The sequence below is a fragment of the Calypte anna genome, chromosome Z, assembly GCF_003957555.1.
Source record: "Calypte anna isolate BGI_N300 chromosome Z, bCalAnn1_v1.p, whole genome shotgun sequence".
NCBI lineage: Eukaryota > Metazoa > Chordata > Aves > Apodiformes > Trochilidae > Calypte > Calypte anna.
This window is the reverse complement of record NC_044274.1, coordinates 46,062,426-46,086,586: the sequence shown is the minus strand read 5'-3', so window position 1 is coordinate 46,086,586 and position 24,161 is coordinate 46,062,426. Positions and strand designations below refer to the sequence as shown.

The following is a 24,161-nucleotide window of genomic DNA, read 5'->3' as shown; positions in this document are numbered from 1 at the left end:
TTCCCAAGTAGGACCAGTTTGGTTGACCTTGGATTGCTGAAAACTGCTTCTCAGACCCTGGACTTGGGCAGTCTCATCTACTGCCCAGTCTAGTATGGAACTTTTCTGGTTGGGAAGTACTTAGCAGCTGAGGAGGGCACGTTCCTTATTTACATATTTGCCTCTATGTTTGATAAAAACTACCCAGTTTTTTTCTTTCAACCTTAAAGTCTCTCTTCTTACTCTTTTCACCTTCCCCTGGGAGGGTAGTGGAGAATAACAGAGTATTTGTCTCTGTCTAATTACTGTCTAAAACTGTCACAAACAGTGATAGCATCAATTCCAGTATAGCATTGCTATAGCTGCTATTGTGTCAGTTGTCCAACATTCAGCTTCTAAGTTTGTCATTGGAGACAAAAGCCTGACTGGAACCTCACGTTCTGTAACACATGATCTATGAAAATACATTTAAGATGTAATCTATTTCTTTACCTATGGATATTAGTATAGTGAAAGAGTATGAGATGCAGTAAATGTAGCTGCTCTTTAGTGTCACTTCATTCAGAATATGTAAATGAACCCTCAAAGGCTTTTGAAACATGGCAGTGATTAAGAGGAATTAAAACTGAAAGTGAAATATAGTGCTAAGGACACAAGTGCATCCTTTAATGACAATAGGATAATAAAAGCTAGGAAAATTTCATATGAAATTGAATTGTCAGTTATTTTTACTTGAGCTCTTGTTCTGATTTTACAGGTACACTGTAAAATACTGTGCTGCATTGCTGTTTTCTTATTTTAATAGCCTGTGAAGATAGAGCCTTACTGGACAACATCCTGTTCTTTTAGTAACAGCAGTATAGTGTCAGTAATTCAAGCAACAGCATCTTATAGTTCTCTCCTTTCATGGTGGAATGGAGTTCTTAAACACTGATTTTTTTCCACTTCTCATTTGTCAGTGATGCAGTAGTGCTAGGTACAGGTGTACTTGTCACAGTTGTTAGTCAAATACAGTAGTTCTTGTAAGCCAAATAGCAGGTGAACTTGACTTTACTAGTTTCCTTAGTTACTGGAAGCAGGCAGTATTGCAGAGTCATTATCTTGATATACATTTATATAGTTGCTTGCATTCTGGGAACTTTTTTTTTTTCCTTTTGCCATAAGCAGGTCCTCTTTCCCCATCACATTACTAAACACTGTAACCTGCCACATTACTAAACAGTGTAACCTACCTCATTTGAAGTGTGTTTATAGTAATCTTATCTCTTACTGTGCTTTCAGATTTAAGCATGACATCACTACTTGTAGATTAGCCTGTAGTTATAAAAAAGAATCCTGCAATGAATACTGATTATAAAAGTAAAGCAAAAAAAGCCCATAACCACTTGGGCAGAGAACAGAATATTAATTAATCATAAAGTAGGTAACATTGCAGTCACCAGATTAATCTGTTGACCATTTAGTTCACAATCATAAAAGCTGACTTCTTTTATTCCTATGTAGGAATGCCTAGCCTAGGTATGTCTTACTTTCTGAACTTATTAAATGTAACTAATACTGGACAGATTACATTTTTGTTTAGTCTTTTTTTCCTCTTTCTCATGCTAATAAGGAGGATTCAGTTGTAGATTGAGCATAAAACATTCTACAGTAATAACTGACCATGAAGACTAAACAGAGGACCTTTTTTGAGTGTTAACACTGCTTACTCAGTTATGGTAGATCATTCCGGCTGTTCAGATTTAGATCTTCAGTGGATTGGCTTTAAGCTTCAAACTGCAGTGCCTAAAAATATTTTTCCGTCATCCTGCACATGGCATGTCTTGAGAGAAAGGGAGCAATGAGAATATTTCTTTGCTTTCACCTGTGTGTTGCCCACATACTCTAGGTCTACTAGGATCAAGGTTATCCTGTTGTCTCCTAATGCATTACCTTTCAGAAGATTTCCTCATCCTATAGAATTCTAGAAATGGTGTATGGGAACCTCTGCCACAGGTTGTCCAGTCCAGTTGGAATGTAAAAATGGAGCAGAAGTTACATTGTCTCCAATAACACCTGATTTATTAATTGTTTTAGAGGTGATCTGTTTTGCAGATACACTGATTAATTTTTGTAAACATTTTGCAGCAAAAAAAGTAACTTTTGTGGGGGTTGAATCTTCAAAGTGGGCTTGGTATAGAGCTCAGAAGCAGTAGCAGCTTCAGAAATGTGGATCCTTTGGACCCTTGTTCCCTTCCAAAGGTATTATTGCAGGGTGACTATTTGTCTTTGTTTTGGGTTTATTTGTACTTTGAATCTAGCAATAGATGGTTTTTAAATTACTTGAAAAATATTAACAGCAACAACACAGACTTCTTGTGTCATGACAAGCCTCTAAATTTAGATTGTTTTGGTGCTGCAAGAGCACTTCTGCCCCCTTCCTTAAATAGTTTCCAAACGTATAGTAACATATTGCATGGTTGGATGGAGAAGATTGCTTACACTTGATTAAGTAGCTTTCTTATAAGCACAAAGCCTTAAGCTAAAGCTCCAGACATATGAGGCAGTGTTGGCAGTCACCTGTAGAGTAACAGTGGCTTGAGAATTTGTTTTTAAGGCTTGTGTTAATTTACTACTTACAACATCAGAATGTTATTTTCTGTGTGTTGAATTGGTTTGAAAATAGCTAACCAAGGGTGATTCCTGAGCAGACGGCTGGGTCAGCTTCAATTACATTGATAAAACTATGAGCACTACTGTTTACAAATCCCACCTGTAGATTACAGAATCATGGAAAGTTAGGGGTTGGAAGGGATCTTGAAAGATCATCTCGTTCAACCCCCATGCCAGAGCAGGGTCACCTACAGGAGGTCACACAGGAACATGTCCAGGTGGGCTTTGAATGTCTCCAGGGATGCAGATTCCACAACCTCCCTGGGCAGCCACTGCTGTGCCACCCTCACAGTGAAAAAATTTTTCCTTATATATATATGGAACCACCTATGCTCCAGTTCATAACCATTGCCCCTTGTCCTGTTGTTAGTATGAAACTAAACACCCCTGAGAAAGCGTGGCTCTGCCCTCCTGGCACCTGCTCCTTACATATTTATAAACATTGATGAGGTTGCCCCTCATTCTCTTCTTCTCCAAACTGCAGAGACCCAGCTCCCTCATCCTTTCTTCATAAGGGAGATGTTCCACTACCTTCAGCATCTTGCTTGCTCTGTGCTGGACTCTTTCAAGCAGCTCCTGGTCCTTCTGGAACTGAGGGGCCCAGAACTGGACACAATATTCCAGTTGTGGCCTCACCAGGGAAGAGTAGAGGGGGAGCAGAACCTCTCTCGACTGACTAGCCCCCCCCTTCTGTTGCACCCCAGGATGCCATTGGCCTTCTTGGCCACAAGGGCACATTGTTGGGTTGTGGTCACCCTTCCATCCACCAGCACCCCCAGCTCCATTTCCTCTACACTGCTCTCCAATAGCTCAGTACCAAATGTATACTGGTACCTGGGACTGTTCTTTGCCAGATGCAAGACTTCACACTTGGCTTTGTTGTAACACATTAAATTTCTCTCTGCCCAACTCTCTCAAAGTGTACCTTTCTGAAGTTCAGGGTTCTGATTCTACTTGGAATCCTGTTTCTACTCCATAAGATCGTGAACTCCACCATCTCATGGTCACTGCACCCAAGGTTGCCCTCAGCCTTCAGTGCTTCAGTCTGGCCCTCCTTGTTGGTTAGGACAAGATCCAGCAGTGCTCCACTCCTAGTTGACTCCTCCCAGAATTGCACCAGGAAGTTCTCATCAGTGCACTGGAGGAACCTCCTGGACTGTGAATGGCTGCTGAGTAGCCTTCCAGCAAATATCTGGGTAGTTAAAATCTCCCATGAGAATGGGGGCCTGTGATCTCGAGGCTGCTACCAGCTGCCTGTAGAAGGCCTCACTGATTTCCTCATTCTAATCAGGTGGCCTGTAATAGACACTCACCACAGTATCCCCCCCATTAGCCTGCCCCTTAATTCTCACCCACAGACTCTCACCTTGCTCCTCATCTACCCCTGGACAGAGCTCAATATATTGCTCTCTTAATTAAAGAGCAGCTCCCCCACCTGCTCCTTACTACTCCCTGCTTTTTCTTGCTATGATGATACTGCCCTAAGTTCGTGATAACAGATCTGTTTTGGAAGATTTTTGAAACAATGATGCTGAAAATAGCATCTATTCTGGCAAAAGGTTTAGCAACTTTTTGTTACAAAAGTGCTTTGGAGACAGGCATGAGATTTTTTTTTTTTTAGTCATGCATGTTTTTCACCCACTTCAAAGCGAACTAAAGTTTTACTAATGAAATTCTAGTTTTGGTGTCCTACAGCAATGCATTATACTTCTAGGTAAATTAAGTCTCTTGATTCAAGGATGCTGTAGACCATTAAGGGTGTTCTAACTGAGTAATGCAGCAGTGGTCACTACTTGTTTCGTTTTCTGGCATACAACTTGGCCTTTCTCGGTGTGAATTTCTAAGTGTAGTTGTAGGTAGGTGAGTTTATCAGGTAAATGATAACTCACAATGATCAGGTAAAACTCACAATGATAAATAATGTATATCTTAAAGCTGTGTAGATTTGGGCTCAAAATAGTGTTTAGTAAGTGTGTGCTATACATGATAAAAAAGTCTACTTCTGTTTACATAACAGTGGTCTGCAGCATCTGATTGCCCCTGGAATACAATGGGGCCCGATGTACAAGGTTTCTTTATGAAGTACTACACTGTGCATGGTTCATCAGTTTTATAATAGCTTTTAAATTGAAGAGTTAACTCTCAATAATATTCTTTTCATCTTGGGCTGAAGGCTACGGAACAGGGAACCTTTTTATCTGAAATAAAAATTTTTTTGAATGCTCTTAGTTCAGCAGATTTCCTTGAAAAACAGTTTTCTTTGTAAATTTAAAGACCCAGTATGTATCTATGGTGTTGCTTCCCTTTAGGTAAAGTTTTTGGAGAATACTTTCAGATCTTACAGTTTTGAAAAGTAAGTGGATTTGCATGTGTATTTTTTACATATCTAGATGTTTTATTTACACATTAGTTTGCAAAATGTTGGGGAAGTATGAAGTACTGCCTTCTTTTCTGGAAAAGATTGGGAAAGAGCAAATGATGAAATTAAGAAGCTGAAAGGTATACGACAAAAAGATTTTTAATTGAAAATGCTTACATGTATTTATAGTTATTGCATATGTTACGTAAGTGCCAACATAGATCCTACCCATTTTTTAAAATTACAAAATCACTGCATTATCTTGAATGTTGATGCATAATTAAAAGGTTTAAAGTCTGTGAATGTCTTATTTCTAGCATTTTAAGCATTTTGGTGACTTCATTGGATGAAAGGTAATTGATGAAGGTTTGGCTTTGCATATACTCAAGACACAGGTTTTTATTTACTAGAAATACTGTCTGTGAAAGGAAGATTTGGAAATTGTTTATCTCAAGGCAGAATTTTACAAGTGTACCTTTCTTTTGACAGCTAGAAGATGGACACACTTTATTTGACTACAATGTTGGACTAAATGACATAGTTCAGCTTTTGATACGTTCTGAATCTGAAGCTCCTACCACTGCTTCTGTGACAAATCAGGATGGAGAAGTCAATCCCTGTGCTGTTTCCAACTGCAAGAACAAAGTAAAAAAAACAAACAGTGCATCACCCAGTCAGCCATCTACATCATCTCGCTCATTTCTTATTGACCCTGGCATCGGATTGTACAAGGTATGTACAAATTCTAAAAGCTGGAAAGTTGTCTCATACAGAGGGTTTATTGTTTGTGTAAGTGTATCCTCATTGCTTTTATGGAGTCACTGAATTATAAGAGCTGGAAAGGATCTCTAGAGATCATCTAGTAGAACTCTCCTACTAGAACTTTAGGGAACTTTACCCACGACTGCAGCAAGGCAGGTTTTGAGTATCTCCAGAGAAGGGGACTCCGCAACCTCCCTGGGCAGTGGAGTGCCTTGTCACCCTCCTAGTAAAAAAGCTTTTGCTTAAGTAGAACTTTTCATGTTCCAGCTTGTGCCCATTGCCCCTCATCCAGTCACTGGGAACTGCTGAGAAGAGTTCAGCTCAGTCTTCCTTGCACCCACCGTTTAGATACTTTTTTGAATGGTTTGAAATTTGAATTCCCCAACTGGAAATCAGTTAGATTGACTTAACTTAAACTGAGTTTTGCAGAATCATGAAAGCATCTCTGGTGAATGCTCTGTGACCAATGTCACAGGTTTCAGTAGTTAATAAACTGACAATGTATTCTCCAAAACATATTCCTCAAGAAGTTTAGAATACAGAAAGACTTTCTGCAAACAGAAGCAGCTAATTAAAAAATCTGTGAAAAAGTTTTTAATTTGGCTAACTTTATAAAAATGAGTAGGTGAAAAAGGTTTCATGTTTCAGTGCTGCCTTAGAACTATATTAAGCTATGGCAATACACAATGTCTTTACATTGTATTTGCTGGGTTTTTTAATGGTTTTTTTTTAGGTATTACATGTGTCACATTCACATATTCATTGTTTTGTACCTCATAATTTTTTATATTGTCATATAGGAATATATCAGAGAACCAGAAGTTTAATTTAAACAGGAAACAGGCAGTCTCCATATTGCTAGCTCACTGGATATTTAGTGGTGTGTATAAGTAGGGAATAGTAGCATTTTTTGTCCTGTTCTGATGTTTCTCTGGTATAAGAAGTACCCATAACAGTAATTTGTTTGCTGGAAACTGTCCAAAAGTTCAGAGAAGGAAAAGGCCGTTGAGGCTGCCATATGTATACAAGCTTATTTCAGTGAGAGGAATGCTGTTACTTAGATGTGTCACCCTGATGGGAAGCTGTCTTAGATCCAGGTAGATTCTTAATGTTCAGGTGATAACTTACTGACTCTATGTTCTGTAGCATTCTGTGGTTTGGTTCAGTGAGTTTTACTCATTCTCAGTGAGGGCATCAAAACCACAGTAGCTTGAAGATGTAGACACAAGCTTGCTACGCTTCCTTCTGTCTTTTCTCTCCATTTATTACAGTGGGCAAAAAGACCCAGTTCTTCAGTTCTGGTGCTTTATGATTGATCACTTAGTGTAAAGTCTAACATGAGGAAGGGTGAGGAGAGTACCTGGGAAATGGGAAGCCACAGAAGATCAGCTGATCAAAGGAAAGGGATATTAAAACATATTTAATTCAATAATGCTGAAAATTGTAACAGGTAATCTCTTACCTGTTTTGCTCAGAATTTAAACCAGAAATTTAAATTTAAAATAAAAATTCTAAACAAAATAGAACAGGGAACGATATTGGCATATATACTCAAGACAACCTGTTTGATTAAATCAGCTGGAATTTTTTTGATTTCTAATACTAGGAGCCTAACACTTTCTCCTTCATTACTTGTGAATTGGTTACTTTTTCACCCAACCACATGTTTTTAATATATGCAGAGAAAAATAAAGGTACGGTCATTTTATTATTTGCTGTTTGTAGGGCACAGTAGAAACAGAAGATTTTGTGTTACAAAAATTGGGAAACTTCTGAGAATGTATTTGTAGCCAATAATGTAATTTCAAGTTAGTAAAATTATTTAATAAAGTTTAATAAAAAAGGTGATAAACTATGTCATCTGGCTTAATAAATTTTATTTAGTATTGAAGTATTTTGCATATGCTTGTTTGTCAAACAATCAGGAATTGTCTAGTTCTAGAAAGGAGTGGTTTGTTACCGTTTTTTTTTCTGTCTGAGTAAAATCCTGTGGCTTGCTGGATCTGCCAGCTACACTGAATAAGATACCTATTAGTTACTCCATGTTATGAATAGTCTCAGGCTCTGTGCCCTCCTTGCTCTGATTACAACTGCCAAAATGAAAGGTAGCAAGTATGGACTCTGTAACTGAAAAAACAAACAAACAAAAAAAACCAAATAAAAAGCAAAAACCTGATGGAATTGATATTGGAAATAATAGTAATGATTATTGTATAGGTGGTTAAGATAGTGATTTAAACAAGAGTTTCTCTGTGTTAATTTTATATTACGTAAGTCAGTGATTTATCTTGATTTATATTCCAGTTGTACATGACATCTGATCATTACATGGGCTCTGAAGGGCTAGTAGTGGGTGGAACTATATTCAGCTCCTGGTGCTTGTTACTGAGAGTTGTCAGTGGTGTCTGATGGAACTGGGGGTCCATCCCAAGATCACTCAGCCTTGTGTGAAAGATGAACCTTGGCTGTTCTCCAGTGTCAGACAGCTACAAGAGAGAAGTTGGAGTAGCGCTGGTTGGGCAAGCAGGAATCATGTTAGAAAAAGAAAAGCTTGTTCAGAAGCATGTGTATTTTTCTTCTTCTGGTTTTCACATGGTCTTTACTCTTTTGTCCAAAAGTCTCTGGCTTTAGTAAAAATGTTTTAGCCATGAACCTTAACTAGCTTAAAAGAAAAAACTTACAAATGGAACCTGTAATTAAAGTCAGTATTTTTTAAATGCTATTAATAAAGAGCTGCCAGCAACCCAGTTCTGAACCCAGACATCACTAACATAGTTGTCTTACACTTCTCAGTGGTCTGTGGCTATAGTTAACCTTACTTGTTGCAAAGTTCCAAAGTCTGTGTAAGTTTGCATGTCAAATTACAGTAGACATTAGATGGGAAAGATTAAGGAAGTTCGTACTGTTATTTTACTTTTTTGGTTTTTCTTTCTTTCTTTTTTCTTCTGTATCTGTTGATTATTTTCATCTTGGCTAATAGGGCTTTTTTGGTACTTCAACAACTGGTCATAAGAAGGAGCAGCCAGTGGAGAAATCCATCTTATTATTTGTCTTGCTCAACTGTGGTTTTGAGAAGAGGAAATAAAGAAACACTTCAAACTATAACTAATTAAAATACTTAAGGTTGTGTAGGGATGCATTTGTAAGGGTTCTGTCTAGAAGTGCCGGAATCTCAAGTTTGTTTCAAATAAACTGATAGATTTGAAATCAGGCTGTCCTCTGTATTTATTACGTGGCTGAAACTTTCCTGCTGGTAAAAAGCTGTACTTCGAATACTGTACATTGTAAGAATAAAAAAAAATAATAAAAAAGCAAACAAAAAAAGCCCCACATGTTGGTGTTTTTACATGGGAGGAAAAATAAAAGATTGAGTTTTGTAGGCAATATTTAGAAAGTGAATGAAATAATAAAAATATGAGGTATTGCTTTCTTGGGATAAGCCTCTGAATTGAAAATGCTGCGGACTGCACTTTCAGACTTTTAAAGATCATCTTGTTCCAGCCCCTCTTCCCTGAGCTGTGACACCTTTTGCCAGACACCTTATTTGAAGCCCCATCCTTACTGGCCTGTAGCACCTCCAGGGCTGGGGCATCCCTAGCTTCCCTGGGCAACCAATTCCAGTGTCGCCACCCTCACAGTGAAGAATTTCTTCGTAAGAGCTGATGCAATTTCACTTTCTTTCAGTTTGAAACTGTTACCCCTTGTCCAATTACTACATAGCCCTGTAGAAAGTCCCTCCCTAGCTTTCCTGTAGACCCCTCTAGGTACTGGAAGGCTGCTGTAAGGTGTCCCCAGAGCCTTCTCTCCTCTAGGCTGAACAACCCCACCTCTGTCAGACTGTCTTTGGAAGAGATGTGCTCCAACCCTCTGATCATCTTTGTGTCCCTCCTCTGGACTCACTTAAACAGATCCATGTCCTTCTAACACTGGGGACTATAATGTTGGACAGACTATTCCAGGTGGAGTCTTAAGAGGCTGAAGTAGAGGGGAAGAATCACCTCCCTTGACTTGCTGGCCATACTTCTTTTGATGCAGCCCAAAATATCATTTGCTCTCTGGGCTGCAACTGCACATCGCCAGCTCATGTTGAGATTCTCCTCATGAGATTCTCCTCAACCAACACCCTCAAGTCCTTCTCCTCGGGACTGCTTTCATTCTGTTATCTGCCCAAACTGTATTTCTGCTTGGGATTTCCTAGACCCATGTGCATGACCTTGTGCTTGTCCTTGTTGAACTTCATGCAGTTTGCACTTCTGAACCCTGTCAGGGTACCTCTGTGATGGGGTCCCTTCTGTCTGCTGTGCGACACAGTTTGGTGCCATCAGCAAACATGGTGAGGGTTTTCCCAATCTGCCAGCAAAGATGTTGAAGAGCACTGATCCCAATACACATCTCTGAGGAGCTCCACTTGTCACTGGTCTTCATGTGGACATCATGCTCTTGACCACAACTCTTCCAGTGTGATCATCCAGTCAATTCCTTACTCACCAAGCGGTCCATCCATCAAGTCTCTCCAGTTTAGAGACTAGGGTGTTGTGTAGCATGGTGTCAAATGCTTTGCACAAGTCCTTACACTTCACTTACCCAGTGTGATGGAAGATCACTTGTCATGCCCTGCAAGGTGGGTGCTGCACTGTCACATCTCACAAAGTGAGCATGGCTCCCCAGATGTGGGGGAAAAAACAGATATCACAGCCCACAGAATGGTCAAGGTTAGGGTTCCCCGGAGTGGGGTTGGCTCAGGGAAATTCAGAGTAGACCCTCTTGCCTTCTAAACTCCTTCAGAAAGGAGCCTAGGCAGGGCTGGGCCCAATCCTTCTCTTCCTCTAATTAATCTCTTCTAACATCACATTTGGTGAGATTAAGTTCTGGAATTCTCTGAGTGGTACTCAGGAGTAAGGTTATTACGCAGGAGGTTTGTATGAAAACACAACTTTGCTTAAAAGTGAGTAAGATTAAAAAGTATGTCAGATTACAACTAGCGGAATTATAAATGATGATACTTTCAAAGCAATGGATTACAGCTAAGCAAGATTTAAAGAAGTTGTCAGAAACAACAGTTTACAACTAACATAGCTTAACAAAGCAACAGGAAGTAAAACAACATAGGTAGAAACTATGTTACCTTCATGTGCCCAGATGAGGTTAAAAACAGAGACACAGAGAGAGAGATAGGAAAGATAATCTCCACCCTTGGATCCAGTGATGATCTTGGTAGGAAGATGGATGGTGGTCCTTGGATGGTGGGCGCACATCCAGCATTTTGAGTGTGCCTCTTTTATGCCACCTGACCCCACCTTTATTGGGGTGCTTTGGCATATCTTGCAAAGCCAGGTGTTCACTTGGGCCCCTCCAGCTGGGATGACAAGGCAATAACCCTCATTTATTTCTGCACGTGCCCTCTCCAGTGGCTTTACCCGGGGCACACACAAGATGTCACTCTGCCTCTGCAGGGTAGAGCTTGCCTGCCCCTCGCCCTTATGGAATAAGGACAGTTTCCTGCCTGTCAGGGTGGCCATTAAACAGAGCTCCCCTTGCAAGGACAGTGTTCAGCTTATTGGGAAAACCACTAAAGAGGGGCTGCTCTTGCGAAAAATAAACCCTGTTTATCAGGTGGTTTTGCAAATGAGGGTCTCTCAATGAGAAAACAGAGTCCAGATGACTTATGAATGAGGCCTCCACCTGAGGGCTATGTCCATTTTGTCAGGGCAGATGTTTTGAGACAAATATTCTATTCTTGTCAGTCTCAGTTTGCTCTTAGTTAAGCCATTTTTGCTGTCACTGATCACCTATGTGCTACCAGTGTTCCTTAGCATAGTTTCCAGGAGGATCTGCTCCATGGTCATGACTGACTGCACTGTAGTTCCTTGGGTCTTCCCTGTTTGTAAATGAGAATGGTGTGTTCTCTTTTCCAGTCAGTGGGAACTTCATGTAACTCTCACAGTTTCTCAAATATGATGGCTTACGAATTAGGAGGAGCTACGTATGTATCTTATCAGATCCCATGAACTTGTTGACCTTCTGGTTCCTTAGATGTTCTCAAACCTCTGCCCCTACTGTGGGTGGTTCTTCATTCTCCCAGTCCCTGCCTTTGCCTTCTGTCTCTTGGGCAGTGTGGCTTGAGCACTTGCCAGTGAAGGCAAAAAGGTCATTGAGTCCCTCAGCCTTCTCCATATCCCAGGTAATCAAGTTTGTCTCCTGTCAGTCTCTGTCGTGCATTTCCTTCTGGAGAGGTCCCATGTTTTCTGTAGTCTACTGTCATTGATAGATGCTTTTCTAACTGCCCCTGGTATCTTTGGCCAGATTTACTTGAACCAGGGTTTTAACTTTCCTAATCTGATCCCTGTCTGCTTGCACATTTTTTTCTGTGCAGGTCTGCCTGCCCTTGGTCTTCTGTGCTCTTTGGGCTTGATTTTTATGTTTAAGTTTGTCCAGGAGCTGTTTGTTCATCCGTACATTTCTCCTGGTGTTTTTGCCTAACTTCCTCATTGTTGATATGAGTTGATGGCTTCTGAGCTTGGAGGAGATGATTCTTGGGCTCATTTTCCCTCCAGGGCTTTATCTCATGGTACCCTACCACCCTACCAGGCATACCCCTGAGGAGGCCGAAGTCTGCTCTCCTTAATCTTGTGGACGCAGTGAGGAAACAATTATAGGAAAAAGTCTGAGGCCGGGCAAGATGTAATAGGCCTGATTTTATTCATCAGCAGTGCTGTTCTATAGCGCTGAGTAACCATGACAATCATGACAAGGTGGATTGCTTTAAAAGCAAGATATAATAAACAAAGATTATGGGTTTGCTAGATACAGACATTGCTTACAAAAACATAGCACTTTCCCACAATGAAGCATCCTAGTTAAGGGCAAAAGTTAATAGAACATATAATCCTTTTATTCAGAGGAGGTGTCCTCCAAATTGCTTACTGTCTTTTCTGGCAATGAACCTTGCCTCATCTTAATTTTTTTGTCAGCAGGCCTTGACTCGTTGCTGTCTTTGGTAAGCCTTGCTTTGGAGTGTGGGACCTTGCCTTTACACTAGCTCTCAGGTCCCTCAAATTATGAAGGTGGTGCCAGCTAGCGAGTTTGCTGTGTGCCATCCTTGCTGTCCTAAGGATCTTGAACTGCACTGTTTCATGGTCACTACAGCTAGGGCTGTCCTTCAGCTACACATTTTCCACCAGCCCCTCCTTGTTGGTGAGACCAGGGTCCAGCATAGCACCTCTTCTATTTGGCTTCTCTATGGATTGGAGAAGTATTATCAGTGCATTTCAGGAATCTCCCAGATTGCTTATGCCTTGCTGTGTTGTCTCTCCAGCAGGTACCAGGCTGGCTTAAGTCCTCTGGAAGGACCAGAGTTTGTGAATGTGAGGCTTCTCCCATTTGTCTACAGAGAGCCATGGTCAGGTGGCTTGTAGCAGGCTCACACTATGCAATCTTCTCTCCCTGCCCTCCCTTTGACCCTGGCCCATAAACTCTCAGTTACTTCCACATCTGCTCTCAGGCAAAACTCCATGGACTCCATCTGGTAATTGACATAGAGGGTGACACACCCTCTTCCTGTGCCTAAATCCTTCCTGTATCCTTCCATTCCATCACTCCAGTGTTGGGAGCCATCCCACCATGTGTCCATGATGCCCATGAGATCATTGCCCTTCAGGCACGTGCACATCTCTAACTCCTCTTGTTTATTCCCCATGCTGTGTGCATTTGCACAGAGGTGTTTAGGTTGTGCCCCCAGTGGAGCTGGCTTACTGGCTGGACTGGCTGTAACGGCTGGAATTCCTTTGCTGTATTTCACTGGTACTTCCCTGCTGGCTCCTGTTACCTCAGGAGCCCCTGGCTTATCTTCTTAAAACTTAAAGCGTTCTGCAGTGTATCCAACACATCTCAGATTAACAGGCTGAGGTGCTTTGCTGGCATCCTGTCCCTCTGACTCTGGTGTATCATCTCACAGCTTGTCACAGGGAAGCCTGAGACCTCCTTCCCCCTTCAGATCTTGTTTAAAGCTTTATTAGATCCACAAGCTCTTGAGCAAAGACCCTCTTCCCACTTTAAGAAAGGTGAATCCTGCGTATGTATGTGTATGTAGATGTCTATGTATCTATCTCATTGTTACAGATGTAATGGCTGAGCATTCTATTGTGATAATTTTTTTAAACCCACTGTACTATTGATGAAGTGTTCTTTAAACCTTTTTTTTCCCTAGTGCTCACAGCATTATTAAAGAAATATGTTCTTAATTAACTGAAGACTTGAGAAGATTAAACATGATTTAGAATGCTAAAGTGGTTTAGTTGCTTAATAACAGTGTTATGAGTACAGAAAAGAGAAGATCAGGGAGATAATACCATTTCTTAAAGTCATGAAAGTCTGGCTCACTTTGGTAACAGCTGTGTTAGATTTGTTTCCTCTCTTTCTCTCCTCTGGTCTTGAAAGGTTAAAAGAATCTTGCAGACCAGAAAGATAGAAGGTTAAATAATTCCAAGCTGGAGACTCATGAAAGTCTTACAATCCTTGGTTGTGAGCTAGTATTTGAATGCTGTGTGTGCTTAATTTAGCCACAAAGAACACTTGGTGAAGCAAGAGGAAATGATGATGTGGGAGAAAAATCTCATTTTCAGGTTTGGAGGAGGTAAAAAAAAGCTTTTCTTTTTACAATTTAATACAGATTACATCCATATTATATTATATTCATATTAGATTTTGATGAGGAAAGAGTGTTAAATTACTCAAAATGCAACATTTTCATGACTGCATGTTCCTGCTTAAGCTCAACAAGTTAGTAGAGTTCTTTTCCTGGTCAAATTAAGCAGTGGCATAGTAAGTTGTCTATTTTTTTTTTTCTTAATTGGAATTATATAAATAGTATAAATTCACTATTGAATTTTTCTTTCAGATAAATGAATTGGTGGATGCCCGTGACATCAGCATTGGAGCCTGGTTTGAAGCTCATGTAGAAAATGTTACCCGAGCAACAAAGGGACATAAGAATGGTAAATCTCAAGGGAAGAGTGGTAACACTTACAGAAGGACTAATGGAAACTTAAGTCAAGATCATTATAGAGAAAATTCAAATAATTTGGACAGTACACCATCCACATCTTATTCAGACTGTATGGACACTGATGAAGAAGTTATTTATCATATCAAGTATGATGAGTAAGTGCACCTGATACTATTTTGAGGACTTCACATATTGTTATTTGGTTTGTCTAAACCACGAATTTCTTGAAGAAGATTGGAATCAGAAAGCAATTTCAATATTACAACCAAAAAAAAAAAAATATTAAAAAAATAATAATACTTTTCAGTTGGATATATTGAATCTATTGGGAGTATTTTTCATGCCTAAATACTTGTCAACTATTAATCACCTTTTTTTTTATTAAATATAGAATCCATCCTCCTTATATAAGAAAAGGAACTTATATAGCTCATTTTTTATGCCAGGTTTTCTAATTGAAGTATTGTTTTAATTTGGTTTTAACTCTGTCCTGTGTATACTCAGTTCCTCTAATAGGAGCTAAAGGAGAACTTTGATGAGAGCAAATTTTGTTTCTTGATTTGGATTAATTTTATTCCAGATAGAACAATTGCGCACAAAATTTCAGGTCTGCGCTTAGAGAAAAGCTTATTGTAGAGAACCTTGTGACTGAAATTGATTCTTAACTGCAGAGAGGGTATTAAGGGTGGGTTGTGGATTTTTCACTGTTTGTTTCTGTAGCAAAAACAGGTTCCAGAGCCTGCAATGTGTGGCTGAGAAACTGATTTTGGGGGGTTTCTCCTTTATGAACAGGTTTTGCACCACTGATCTGCTTGTGAAATTGGTTTGGACTATTGGACTTTTTTTTTTTTTTTAACATCAGTTAAAGCATTAAGTGAAGCTTCTAAATGAATAAAACTTTAAGTGAGTTGAGGATTTTTGTTTCTGAGATTAGTAAAAATACTGTAGTTTGTGTAATGTAAGATTAAGTTAGAAGGATGCAAAGTACATCTTTTCAGTATTAATAAAAGTTAGATTTCCAGAATATGTTTTTAAAGCAGCTATTTCAGCTTTACTTTTTAAATATGTGTATGCGAATCTGACTTACATAGAGCATTTTTTTGTTGCTCTTGCAAGTTGCAGATGCAATTTAATGCACTTCTTAAACCCTGAGTTCATATTCTATATCTGCAACTGTTTTCTACTTAAAATGTTAGCATATTAAACAGAAATGTTAGAAATGTAAATATTTCATTGAATATTTCAAGGCATACATGAAAATAACTTAGTAAACCAGTATGATTAAAATGAAAATACTTTTTCTTGATACTGCGTGTCTATTGTGGCGTGTTTTCAAATATCTGGCTTTAAGATTACCTAATTTTATAGAGCTATGGATATATGTAAGGGCAACCACTTCTGAAGATGAAGATTTCACTCTTTCAGTGAAATCATGTTCCTTTTTTTGTAGATAGTGTTGTTTTTCATGAGTTAAAAGTACAGAGATAGTAAATAGTTCTCCACAGGTCTGAATTTTCTTCAGCATGTTTATATTAAAGACAAAAGAAGATTGACCTCCATCTAATTCAGGATCCAGGTGTTCCCTTTCAGCAGCTGGAGGCAGAGTTTTTACTCGTACAGTAAGATGGTGTTTAGCAGTTGTAGGCTTTTAGCCAAAAGAATTTTGTAAGGAACAGAAATACAATATTGCAAGATGCTCACTGAAGTCAAAGTCACTTGACTGATCTGTCTGGGGTGTTGGAAGTTTGGGCTTTTGGAAAATGAAACTGTGGGAAGACTTTCTGGAAAGTGAGACTTGTTCATATAGCAGTGACTGGATTTTGGATGAATGTTACTGATAAGAATTTTTCAAGGTTTCCCTTTTCTTTTAGTGTTACTTATCATGCATGTTCATGCAATAGCTGCGTGGGTACTCATACCACTTCATTTTTATACTTTAGTGTTTACCTCTTTGGTGTCTGTAGGCTGCTCCTGTATCCTTCCATCTATACATTTGATGTAGATAGATAGGGGGGTCATGGTGTGCTTTGCTATATTGTTGGTTCTCTACTACAGGAATGGTTTAATCTCGTGTATCTTCAGTGCTTCTTCTTCTTCTTCCTTCTTCTAGAGTTCATATTCAACTGCTAGTACTATCTTTTGCACAGTTGTATGTTCCTGGGTGTTTTGCTCTTTAGGGTTCAACTGTGTGTTTTGCTGTTGTATGTCCTTGGCATTCTCTAGCCTCTCCTTGCCGTGTTGTTTGTAGAAGCTCCTGTCTTTAGAAAGTGATTCCATTGGGTGGCATAATTTCAGCTCTGCCTTTGTCTGCAACAGGAGTATTCTTACAGGACACGAAAACACTTGGTGTTATGTGAAGCAGATGGATGGCATAGACCTGGTACCTGTAAAGCCATCAAAATTACTTGAATACATTTGAAGGGCTATGTGTCAGAGCTGGAAACACATTCACAGCTTCTCAAATCATCACTGATGCAGTTTCCAGTCTGGTTCTCCCCCTCTGCCTGATGTATCTTTTCAGGTTGGGAAAAAAAAGTATCAGTGGTAACAGCTGAGGGACAGGTCACCTGTTGTGCTTTGAATTTGTCTTCTCCAGCCCCTGGACTCATTCATTCATTGTGATGAATAGTAAATAAACTTTACTGTACCACTAGTTGTGACAGACCTCCACAAAAAAAAAAAAAAAAATTATATCCATTTTTGTCTTCAACATTTATGTAGGAGAAACTGAGAGTCTGTGCAGCCCCATCTCAGGAGCAGTTGTTCTTCTATCATTGTAGGCCCAGTTCTTGTGAGAAAGTTCTCTATCACAGTTCTTAAGGGATGAAGCAGGACCTGTCTTTCCCTTAAGTGTGAAAGCTAGTTTTAGAAGTGATGCTACTAGACTTCATGTCACAAGTCCTGTGCAATATTTAAACACTTTGTTTTGCAGTTTTAGGCTTGTTAAAGCCCATTTGCTTCTAATCCTTCAGTTTGTAAGTGTACCTCCTCTGAGAGGCTGAGTTTTCATTTGTACCTTTCTTCTTTATATATCTTGTAGTTACAGTGAATGTGAATGATTAAACTATCTCAGAGCAAAGGGTGTGATTAAGAGAAATTAATTTTTCTGGGCAAGAGTATTATAGTGCTTTCAAAGGGTTAACTACCTTACGACGAAACAGAGCTCTCATACCAGCTGTAACTAGTATTACTTATCCCTCCTTGATTTTTTAGGGAAGAGGATAGTGGAGCTGTTCCTGTTGAGGATGGCTGTGTTGTTTCTGTTGTGGTTTCACTCTTCACTACCCTCCACCCCGTCCCGCACCCCCTGAGGCTGGATGCTCAGTGTGTCACTGGGTTGCTGCAATAGTTTCAAGGCCTGCATATGTCTGCAGTGAGAGAATGACAGAAAACCTAGTGTCATTCAGAGGAGCAGAACTTCTTAGTTCCAGATTAAACTGGGGTCACAGTTCTTGATAAACCCAAAGATCTAAAAGGCTTGTGGTGCTTCTTGAAAAGCTCTTGTCTTCATCAGTGAGGAAGAGGCTGAAGTGTTGATTTTATTGGTGTTTATCAGAACCAACTCTCTTGATACCCAGCTGTGCCTATATAGCTTTTGCCTGGCAGTCCATTCTCCGCTTAGTTTCTGAATGCAGCTTTTGTCCCTGGATGCAGCCATGTTTACAGGTGTGTTCCTGTCTCTACCAGTGATATCTTCCTGCCCTTCTGCCACTTTATTTAGCGTATTTCCATTTCACCTTTGCAGTTACACAAAGAGCCATTGAACACTGAAGCCAAAGGTGTGCTGTTGAATATCATACACTGCTTCTTCTACTCTGGACAACTTCTTTTAATACGGAAGAAGCTGTGAGCCTGTCTTGGATAGGAAAAAAGACAAGTACTTGTTTGAAAGGCCTTGTGAAGAATCCAGCACATGTTTAGATCCTAAAGTTTACAGAGATTATTATTGTAGGTAGGTTCTCCACCACAGCTTACTTAAGAATCACTTCTAAATTAGGAGCAGGACACTTCAGTAGCTTCATGTGTTACCATAAGGACAAGTGCTATGTCATACAGAAGCTTTCCCTTTTCTCTTAAGTTATTTTGTCATATTTATGATTGTGCAGCACTGAGTATAGTCTACTTAGTTTTGGGGAGACAGTTCTCTTGAAAAACTTGGTTTACAAACAAATGCTCTTTTTCTTCCTTTTCACATCTATGTTGTTTGTAATAAAGGGCATTCCTTTAAGAAGGCTCTCAATGGTATTTGTAGAAAGGCTGGGTGTTTCTGCAGCCTGCTAAATGTCAGCATGCTTACCTATATGCAGGTATAGTGTAATTTGTCTGAAGTGTATTTAATCTTTCAAGGCCATCACGTTTGATGATACCCTTCGTAGGCTGCTTGCTACTTCTAATCTTCAGCAAGACGACTTTCAGGATTTCTCTTTTATTGGGATGTTTTTTTTTTCTTTTTATAATACAAGATTTCTTTTGAGATGTAGTTTAGGTTTTGTCTGAAATGAAGATTCAACCTGCATCTGATTTTGGCTATAAAACTATTTTTCTTCTGTTCTTAAAATGTGTAAATTTTCCTAAGTTGGATAGAATAGGTATCACTATAGGTATATTGGGTATATATATATGTATATATATAGGTATATTGGGTATATATAGGTATATTGAGATGGTCCCTGTGTTTCTTAGTGCTGCTAGCTGGACAATCAAAGGATAGGGTGCTTTGAGTGGTAGTCAGTGGATGCTGGTAATTTGAAAATCTGTTGCAAGATTGACAAGGCAGAGCTTAAGTTAGAACATACTTTTAAGTCTGACATTATCACAGAATGCCTACATTCTAGGTATCTGTAGTGAATATTAGCACTGGTAATGATGTGTTTAGAAACTATGCAGTCGATGGTTGTAGTCTTACAGTAATGACTCTGTAGCAAAGTAATCAAAAGCCCACTCTGCCTGAACTGTGGGTGTGGTGGGGAGCTACTGACTGTGCCCACAGACAGATTTGTTGGTAGTTAGGAGAGGGATTTCAGAGAAACTGCTTTCTCTTAAGTATTATTGCCATATGTGTGTTCATTACTTACCCGTCCTGGAGTCTGGATGCTCTGAAGCTTTTGAAGCTGAGTAGAATCAATAGCTTTTTGGGTAGACAGATCAGGTTTGAAGGGGTGAGCTTTGTTGCACATAGCAGCCTAGCAAAGCAGGTATCATCATGAGTGTGGCTTTCCTATGGTGGCACTTTCATTTGCACTCTGGGTACCATGGCCTTTGTACCTTGTAGAGAACTCAGTTGCATAGTTGCTGCTAGTGATGCATTCACAAGCAGTCCCTGTGCCAAAAATACCAGGTAGGAGGAATGAGAAAAAGACAATGTGTGCAGCTCTATGCCTGTTACAGAGGCAATTTTTTTTGTAAAACCTGAGTAATGCTAAGAACTAAGATTAGTGATGGGTAGTCCATTTCAGCATGAAGGAATAAGCATTATATTATTAAACAGCATTAATTTCCCACAGTGTCTAGTAAGATGTCTTTTGTTACTCATTCTGTTCTTAAGAGGCTGATCCTATTTTATTTAAATAAATTTCTCATGTTGATATACTATATATGCTTTTAATTATTATTATAAAATAGGACCTGTAGTTCGCAAGAATAAATTAACTTACTGTTGTGCTAAACTTTGTAGAACTGTTAAATAAAAAACCATTCTTTACCCTGAAGAGATTACAGCCTGCTTTGAAGGTAAAGGCACATAAGAATATGCCATTTCCATACATCTAAGAGTCTGTTAGCATGTCTTTCTCATTAGCCAGTTAGTCTTCCATAAGCTGCGTTAAGTGTCAGAAGACCAAAAATTATTATGGGAAATACCACGGTAATTTTAGACCCTCAGATCATAAATGGACTTCAGGAAAAGATCTGTGTATGTGGTAATTTGTAATAAAAGTGTTGCTAAGTGCAAATTGAACAGTGGTAGCTCTCATTTTGAGATGGAAGGTGGGCTCTTAAATACGACTAAAATGCATTGATATGTCAGCTTAATACGCCTGTGTTTTAATTTTTGTTTCTGCTTCTGCCTGAGAAGCATTTTTAAGATTGGCTGTCTTTTTTTACCATTTTAAACTTACTTGCTTCTGCTTCTAAAATATCTGAGTTATGTTAGAGACATAGGTGCCTCAGATGCTAGCTGAGAGAGATAAAAAAATGGGATGTTGGGCAACAAAATTTATTTGGGAAGATGAACAATGCAAGATGGAAAAACAGTTTAGGAGGAAAAAAAAAGCTGGGAGGGATCCTACTTGAAGTATTTGTATTTTTAAAAAATGTTTGTTCATTCCCCAAATTTCATCCTGCTCAAATGGAAAACATTTGTTCCTGTATTATTTCATGTTGTAGGAGCTTTGAAAAGTCTTTTAAGTAAAAGCAAGCGTTTTCATTGTCAAGAAGATGAATTTTTTTATTTAAACCTTTTCCTTACTCATCTATTCTATTTATTCAGGACTAATCAGGGTTGCAGACAGTAAGAGAAGTTCACCTTGAAAGTGGTGTGAGGAGAAACAGTTCCCAATGAAGGCTAAAGGTATTACTGATCATCCTTTTTGTAAAGGGAGGAGTTAAATTAAAAAAACAACTATAAGACATTTTGTTTGAAAGACTGTGATGATAGCCTAGCACTCAAAAAGGCTCTGACCTATTGTAGCCATTATCCTTACCAAAACAGTCTTGCCTGTTTCAGGTGAGTTTCATTTGTCATTTGTAGTCCAGACTGTCATTAACCTTTGAAAAATGATGTCCTTATGCACAATTCTGCATTTTCTTTAAAATACATATATACTAAGAAGTCTAGGGTTTCACTGTGTGTGAAAAAGATCTAATCAACCTATATACTCTTAAGCTGCATGCAAGACATGGGTTGATAGTTGGAGAGTACATTATTATTTGAAGAAATGAGAAGAAAACTTCAAAGTACTAGATGGTCACGAGAAAAAAAAGTTACTTCCTCTTTGACAGTGTCTCCTTAGCTGAGGAGATCATCAAGAGAGTCTGAGTCTTAAACTTGTTATTCCTTTCTCATGGAATGGTTAGACTTGGCTAACAGGTATGTTTTTCAGAATATTTTAAATGCAGAAATGTTCATTAAAGGTAGTAGAATGGGATTTAGTAGAATGTATCTGAGAATTCACCCAGGTGACACGATTTATAAATTAATTTTCAAATGAAAGACTTAATGGGCCATTGTCAAATGAGATAGCCATTGCTATCTTTTAACCTTACTTCCTAACTTTGTACAGCTGATATTTAAGTTGCCTTGAATTTGGTGATTGTGTGACTATATAGTGAAGTGATCTTGCTTCTTAATTTATCTAAAATCCAGTTTTCACTGAATAAATATCACTGTTTTATGTCTCTGATCCAGTCCATCTTGCCAAGTGGCTGTAGTCTGGGCAGAATAAGGGACAGAGTCACTGTTTCTTTGAAAGGTATCTGCTTTGAGCGTCACTATTGAATGTGTGTGATGCAAGCAGTTCTCTTGTGTCTTCCCAGAAGAAATGGCAAAGCAGATCTCCTTGCACACAATGTATTTCTCAAATATCCCTTGTGAACATGTTTAGCAGAAGTATTTGGCTTTTTTCTTTACATATATTAAGTACAGGAGATAGTGCATATTGGGCATGTGTATGCTGCCAAACTCTTGGCAGTAGTTTCAGCAGTTGAAGTGAGGAGACAGGGGAGTGATTTCTTTCGAAGGATAGTAATTTAATGGCTAGAAATGCTAAGAGATTTGGCCCTACAAACTCTTTGGTTCCTATGGGCCAGAGTTTCAGAACAGGAGGAGTAATGAGAGCTGTATTCTCTGCGGTGATTGGTTTGTTTACTCATGCAAAACTTTATCTTACAGATTATTAGACAATGATAAAACAATAGGAGACCTGCTAGGTGACATAGAAGTCTTCATTCTATACATGCTGACTAGAAGTATAACACTACAGTGTAGCAGCCTAGCCATATTAGCTCAAACTTCAAATTATTCTGGAGGAGTAGCCTGCACACTACTACTCCCAAGTTCAAGAAGTTGATTCCTTCTCCCATTTGTAGTGGATTTTCTGACTATATAATCTGTATTTTATAATCTGAAATTGTTTGCATTTGTTAGTCTTAGGGGTTTGTCAGCTGTCATTAGCTTTAAGGGTTTGATTTCTAAGGATGTAGACACTTCCCACAAACTGAAAAGGAAATAATTTGAAGAGGCAATCCAGGATTTTGTGTGTGTTCAGAAGCCTCATGAAATGAATGGAGGGAGGATTTATGTTCAAGTAGCTATTGGAGAGAACCACAGAAATGCCAACAGCTAAACCTTTTTTTTTCCTTTGAAACAGCTACTTGGCTGAAAAAAATGTGATCATCAAGAATCCGATTGAAGTTTTGCTATTTCTTATTTGTCTTTAATTAGCTGTAAGTGTTCTCCTTGGACAGTCACAGGGTTGAGCATCCGAGGAAAAGTTTTTCAAAAAATGAGTCAGTAATTGGATGACTTGTGACATCCTGTGTGCTGGCTAATGAAGTAAACCTGTTTTTCATCACATTCAGGGTACTTAGTCTCATTGTCCAAGAGTTTTGTATTAAAAATTTAATCTTGCATGTATTTCTTACAGCCTCTGAACTTCTGTTATGATATGTCGTTTCCAGTTTTGTCTTCTTTCAGAGTATCAGTGTTGTCCACATGGCATGCAGTGGTGTAGCCTGGAAGTTAATTTGCTTAATACTCAGGACTAAAATAATGAGGAAAGCAAGATATTTCTCTTCAGGTTATTAATGTCATTTCTCAGTATCTAAGCTGCTTAATTCTGTAATTATTAGTTTTTAGGTAAGGTTTTCAACATCTTTTTTATGTTTCATGTGACTTATTTTTATATTTATTGAAATTAATTATTCCTTCCTGTCTGTCTGTTGAAATATGTTACTTTTTTCTTGTAGGGATAAATTATCAGACCTAGTGGTCTTCTTTTGGAAGTTCAAACACACAGCTTTATTATCCTAGTGATTTTTTTAAAATATTTTTTTCACTTTTAATTGTGGCTTATATGTTGTCCAGTATAGTGTCATTCATTTTCTCAAAACACTACGACAAAATCGTGCTCATTATTTCCTCAGATAGCAGATTGCTGGCAGTTGATAATGGTGCAGATGAATTTTTTTATTCAGGTTTATCTTTTTAATCAGACTTACCCTCCTCCATGAATTCATGCCTTCTTTTTCTTTTGTTTGTGCCCTTCTGTGTCTTCATTTCTAGTTGTATTTTGAATTACTATTTTTGAAGTTTTTTGCCTGAGGAAATAAGTTATACTTTTCATTCAATTCATGTTGGAAAGCAAGAATTTAGGAAATTGCATGTTTGCACTGCCATTCCTTGCCTTA

The 24,161-nt window shown here is 38.8% G+C and overlaps 1 protein-coding gene across 2 annotated transcripts in view; it reads left to right on the top strand.

Moving 5' to 3' along the window:
* UHRF2 (ubiquitin like with PHD and ring finger domains 2) overlaps window positions 1-24,161 on the top strand; it is an 84,279-nt gene that overhangs the window by 9,393 nt on the left and 50,725 nt on the right. For both annotated transcript variants that reach the window (XM_030467559.1, XM_030467560.1), the window contains exons 2-3: window positions 5,480-5,722; window positions 14,649-14,911. In XM_030467559.1, the coding sequence (XP_030323419.1) occupies window positions 5,480-5,722; window positions 14,649-14,911 (506 nt within the window). The remainder of the gene's footprint in view (window positions 1-5,479; window positions 5,723-14,648; window positions 14,912-24,161) is intronic.